General features: G+C 38.2%; 1 protein-coding gene across 1 annotated transcript in view; it reads left to right on the forward strand.

Annotated features, from left to right (window-relative positions):
* PLA2R1 (phospholipase A2 receptor 1) overlaps positions 1 to 6,000 on the forward strand; it is a 39,154-nt gene that overhangs the window by 18,787 nt on the left and 14,367 nt on the right. Inside the window, exons 11-16 of the mRNA XM_009274914.2 lie at positions 156 to 358; positions 653 to 798; positions 1,292 to 1,376; positions 2,354 to 2,486; positions 2,957 to 2,992; positions 3,506 to 3,663. Of these exons, the coding sequence (XP_009273189.1) occupies positions 156 to 358; positions 653 to 798; positions 1,292 to 1,376; positions 2,354 to 2,486; positions 2,957 to 2,992; positions 3,506 to 3,663 (761 nt within the window). The remainder of the gene's footprint in view (positions 1 to 155; positions 359 to 652; positions 799 to 1,291; positions 1,377 to 2,353; positions 2,487 to 2,956; positions 2,993 to 3,505; positions 3,664 to 6,000) is intronic.

Raw genomic sequence — 6,000 nt, forward strand, 5'->3', positions numbered from 1 at the left:
GGCTTATAAACTGGTCGCTGACCAGAGAATTGCTCCTTTAGTAAGTTCATGGAGGTTTTATCCAGAACCTGATGCCAATAAAACAGTCACTTCACCAAAAATTCACAAAATTGAAATGCTTTATTCAGATACTCAACACTTATTCCCATGTCTAGGTCATTCTGGAGGATGTGTGGCTATGCGAGGGCAGCACCCCATTGGTTATTGGGAGGTGAAAAGCTGTAAGAACTTCAAAGCAATGTCATTGTGCAAGCAAAAAATCAATTCTTACGAAGAACCTGAACTTACTTTTCAAAAACATCTGAGTTCCTGCTATTTTGGATGGGAGTCAGAAGCTAATCTGCTCAACTGCTACAAGGTACGTGACAAACTTGCTTTGATTTTTTCTGATTCGACATCAGCTTAGGGATACACTCTTCCTAAAATATTTTCGATAAAGCATTATTTCTTTCACTCAACAAACAAAAATTAACTGTTACCATCCTTCACTGCATTTTAAAGTGAGTGAAAGTCCTAAGAATCAGAGCTATACTTGGAATATACATGGCTTTACTGTAGGAAAAACTGCAAATAATATTTGCTTTTTATGGGTTTCTGAAACAACTGCTCTCCAAAATCAACTACATTTATGACAGTGTTTATTTTATTGCAGATATTTCACAATGAAAAAGTTCTGATGAGAAGAACATGGGATGAAGCAGAAGCGTTATGCCAAGATTTTGGAGCACACCTTGCTAGTTTTAGCCATATCTATGAAGAGACATTTTTAAACAATTTATTATATACAATTTTTGATAGGTAAATATATTTTTAACACCAACAAGATTTATCTTAATCATACTAATATGTAAAGATAATCTACAATTTAGGTTCTTCCACGCTCTTTACTAGTGGCTGAAAAAGTCTAACATGAACTTAGATACGGGTGAAAAGAAGTGTATTAGCAACACTGTAATGTGATTCTTTTTGAAGATGATCTTTGTAGTAGATGTCAAGCAACTGTTAATGTCAAGGTGATACTCTCGTGAGTTAACATTCCCCATTGAAATAGAGGTTTGACAATTTTAATCCTATTTTAAATGTTTTCATCTTTAAAAATATAATTTAACATTTTAGTAGGAAAACCAGAGTTTACTTCAAGGATACTAAAAAGTTAAGAAATGTATTACAGAATGATATATTGAATTCAAGAAGAAATGAATATGGGTATTTGCACTATTTAAAAAATAATTTCTGAAATAGCTAAGGAAAAAGTGCATGAGAAATGTTATTTTCTTTGTTTCCATCATAGGACAGAAGAAAGACAGTTCTGGATTGGATTTAATAAAAGAAACACGCTTTCTGGAGGGACATGGCAGTGGTCTGACAGAACACCTGTAACTATCTGTATACTGTATATTTCAGTAACCTTTCAAGTCTTATCTGAGCATAAGTTCACAAAAATAAGCCTTGTGAGCAAACACTGGCCAGGAAAACTGTTTGGTTTTCATGTCCACATACTTCACTTAAAGTAATTGTTCCAATAGGATTAATAGTACACTACTATTAAAATAGCAGCGTGTGCAGAAGGGCTGTGCAACTGCGAAAGGAATTTGGTAGGATTATAAAGTTTTGCAGATGTGTGCTTTCCTGCAAAGCACGTTGCGTTTAGCCCAGGCCCAGGCGTATGCAGAGTGAACGTACGCGCACGCGTGTGTGTGTATGCATATTTACATATATACACATGAACACACACTGGAAAGCCTTAGAGCTGTGCTTGCATGCTCTATTTGTTCTGTGACTGTTAGGTTCATGCCTGCATTCGGAGCTAAGTCTTTCCTTTTTTAATGCCACTTTTGATTTTGCATCCTTGAAGACATTGGTGCCACGTGCCACACTAGTGGTTAGCACCTGGGATTTAAACATCGAACGACTGAAGAAGGGTCAGTTTTTAAACTGTAATTGGTTTTCAGCCTTGAAGAACAGTGCCAGCTCCGCCATCGTTACTTAAGTCATTTCAGAACGCGAGTGAAAAGTTCAATCATGCAACGTGTTGAACTAAAGCAAAGGCCGTTAGATGTGGGCAACTACTGCTAATCATGTCAAAAAATTGTTAGGTTTCATAGCTATTCAATTATTTTTATGAAGAAGGAGTCTGATATAAGACGGGAAAGTTGAACAGGACGTTGAGAGAACATAATTATGGACCCTATTTTTCAGATTTCGCTACCATAATTTAGGTGGTCCTCTAGTTGTTGCTTATGGTGTTCTTACCATACACACATCTCCAAATCCTTCCTTTTTCTCCATAATGAGATTTTGAAATGCTTCATCTTGGATTGTCGGTGAAAGATAATTAATGTGCTGTTTTCAGGTTGTATCTTCATTTTTGGAGAGCAAGTATATTGAAGATGACTCAAGAAACTGCGGTGTGTTCAAAGTAAACAGAACGGTCTTTCCAGCACACTGCAATGAAAAGCGTGAATGGATATGCAAAATACCAAAAGGTGAAATGTTAATTAACATACATTGTCTATTATACCCATTACTTGCAATTCAGGAGAGACAAGGAAAAAACTACTAAAAGCCTGCTTTTTAGCCACATCTAGAGTTCTCCTCATTGGTCTTCTGCATGAAATCATGGCAAAGCTGTATGTGGCCATTAGGGTTTGTTGGCCAGTTAACAGGTCTAATATGTGCAGTCAGTTTAAAAATGGATAGCAATGATTAGCAATTAGTTAGCAGGAGTTAATCGAAGTTCTTACTTATAAAGGTTACTAAAAATGTTGTTTAGTAAGTGTGGCAATTATTTTATTCTATTCCATGTTTAACTCCTTTTTTTTGTCCCTGAACGAGAATAGCAATATTCTTCATGATTTTGATTTAAATTCTTACCATGTGGAGAAGGCAATTTCAGTGAAATATCTCTTTTCATTCTTGATCAGCAATGTTTTAATTTATTTATGTGTTTTTGCAGGTGTTAAACCAAAGAATCCACATTGGTACATAGCTGGTATGAAAACACTTTCTTTTTTCACATCTTGAAACATTGTAACTTGGAAATACAATTTAAGCCATTGGTAAAAATAAAATAACTAAAATGTTCTGAGTTAAAAATTTACATTAGGGAACTGCGTAGGAACTTGTTGCTACAGATCAAAATCTGCCACTCTTACGTTTAGGAACACTGAAACATCAGATACTGCTTTGGTTAGGTAAAGGAATGTCGCCAGTAATAAGCACAGGAGTTTGATAACCTCTCCCTCACATTAAAACTGCCTTTTTGCAAAGGCTGGGCAACTCTCTTAATATTATACAGTACGACAGGATAGAATATTTTAAAAAAAATTTACTCATAGTGCTTTTTTTTTTCATAAATTGATATGTTAAATATGGTTCTGCTGTTAGTTGTGGCATAGTTGTCCTCTGACACGTGGCTGAAGGTGGGCCACAGGGGGCACAAAGAATGAGACTTGAAAGGAGTTTTTACCCCTGCACACCACTGACTCTTTTGCTCGTTTTCTAGAACTGCCGTGGTCATACTATCAAGGAGCAGAGTATCTTTTCCACGTCAGTCCTACGGACTGGGAAAGCTATGAGTTCATCTGTGGCTGGCTTCGCAGTGGAATGGCAACAATAAATTCTTCTGGTGAACAAGCCTTTATTCAAAATAAAATTAAGAAGGTAACAAAAACTACCCCTTTGAAAAAATAAACCCTCAGGCAGTAACCGGCTATTTTCTGCTGCATCTTTTGGAATATCTGGCTGCCTGTTGCTGCAGGTAGAATCCGAAAGACATTTTACTTTAGAAATCATTCTCGTGCTGTCCTCATTTCCCACATCCCTCCCTGAAGCCCTGTTTAGCTAAAGAAGTCAGTAACGTTTCAGAATCTGCAGAATCATCTCTGCTAAATGAGCAGGTCGGTCAGTCTGCCTCAAAAGACCCAAGAGGAGCAAAAACCAGCTTCCTATCCCAAAGTTAGGAACGTAATTAAGGGTAAAGAGAAAGGTTTGTTTCACATGTGGTGTACATCCTTCTCTGTTTCTTCTTCCCCCACCCCTCCATGACCAAGGGGACCCGTCATGGTTCCTCAGGTGCTCACACAGCGGTTCTGCATCCACCGGGATGTCTCCTGATCCCGCACAGTTCCGCAGTTGTGCTCTGTTCCCACTCAGTAACTTGCAGCTGGTTTTCAGGTAGCAATACCGAGGGACATTTCAGTGGGTATATTAGCATGAGGTGGGCAGTAAGTCCAGATATTTGAAACAGTGTTCATAGTTTAAATCCTCAACGTGATGATTTGAAAGGTTACTCCTGGGAAGAGCTGGCCAAGAATGAAAAATTACCAATTTCCCTGCACCTTAATTAAATTTAGAGCTCTAAACCGTAGAGGTGGGTGCTTATGACCTTGCAAAATAGATTACCTTTTCCTCTGTGTTTGCCAGCTTGGGCAACATTCCCATGTGTCCACACATTTGTATGACGTCTCCTGAATTAAACCCCGTTGTGACTATGGATATTTATATGGGAAAAAAGACACATCTGCCTCTAAATTCCCTCCTCTGGATGAAAGCAGAATTTCTGTAGAACCACTGTGATGTAACAAACAGATTTGAAGCTGAGAAATAGCAGCAGAAGCAGATGAATTCCCAAGAAACATCATCTGTTTTCTTTTAGGTGTTCTCAGTAAAAGTCAAATAAGGAAAATAGAAAAAAAAAAAGAACAAAAACGATCTGTCTGCCTTACTGAGGGCAAAATTCTACAGCTGTAATGTAAAGGGATATTATACTGTAATCTTTAAAAGAACAAGTAGTGCTGGGTAGAAAAGCTCTCAACCTACACTAGCTCAGTTTTGCTTGCATTGTGTACAGCCTTCTCTGCTTCTAACTTGTAACAGAAAGCATAAGTAGAATTGTGTTGTATTAAGATGGGGGTTTTAAGTTTCCTAGGAATTATTCGTCATTTTAGCTGCTATTTAAGTAATTTTGTATCAAAACATGATGAACTTGATTTAAACCAACACTTCACAGCAGAAATAGCTTATAATGAAAGAGCAACGTAACTGGCTAGGCTGTCTTCTTCCACATCTACCAGAGATTGTGTTGTGATCTAATTACTGCCTTACCTAAAACTGAATGTTTATGACTTAAAAAATGACATAACTTTAAAAAAGATGTATTTTTCCAACTTAAGAGCACTTCAAATGGCTAATCGCAATGCTGCTTTAAAGTCACGTTTGCTTAAAAGCAGTTTTATCATTAAAAGTAGTGGGTATTAGAGCAGTTTGTGAGCATTCTGTGATGAAAAAGCCAAGTTTACTCCCTTGGCACTGGAAGTCAGGTTAACTTCCTTGAAGTTTCGTCTGAGAATATAACATATGCAGCTATTTTAAAGCCTGCTGCCTTTGGCTAAGCTTTCCCAGTATTGCCAGGTGTGTCCCTAAGTGACTGTGCCGAGTTTCCTGTGGAAGCAGGAGTAAGGATGGCAATCACTAAAATAATACACAGCGGTCTGAATAGACTTTGCATGTGTCATTAGAAAACTTTGGTCCAAATTTCTTAGCATGCAATCTGAAATCACATTTTTCACTATTTCTTTAAAAACTGTAATGTGTAGGCTGAGCGCTGCAATCGGAAAACAACTCGGGCTAGGCAATACTAAATCAGACAGCATTCCCGAGTCTCCTCTTTGTCAGAAATGTCTATTTTCTTCATTTGATATTGCTATATAAGCTGTAAGCTGGTGCAATCCTAACTATAACTCCAAGGACAGGGTGGCTGCCACAACACAGGCTGCACTTCAGTTCTTTCTGGAAAAAAATACATGCTTCTCAGAGACAGGGGGGCTTTTCCAGTGTCCTGCACATTCACAACTTTTTTTTTGCTGTTGGCTCTTTCCCAAAGACCCCAAAACTGTGACTATTGAGTGGCTAACCCTGAAAATGAAGCCCATATTGATTTGTGTAATCTGCATCGTGCCCCCCCCCCCCCCCCCCCCCCCCCCCCCCCCCCCCCCCCCC

This window comes from Aptenodytes forsteri, unplaced genomic scaffold (assembly GCF_000699145.1).
Source record: "Aptenodytes forsteri isolate BGI_AS27 unplaced genomic scaffold, ASM69914v1 Scaffold255, whole genome shotgun sequence".
Classification (NCBI taxonomy): Eukaryota; Metazoa; Chordata; class Aves; order Sphenisciformes; family Spheniscidae; genus Aptenodytes; species Aptenodytes forsteri.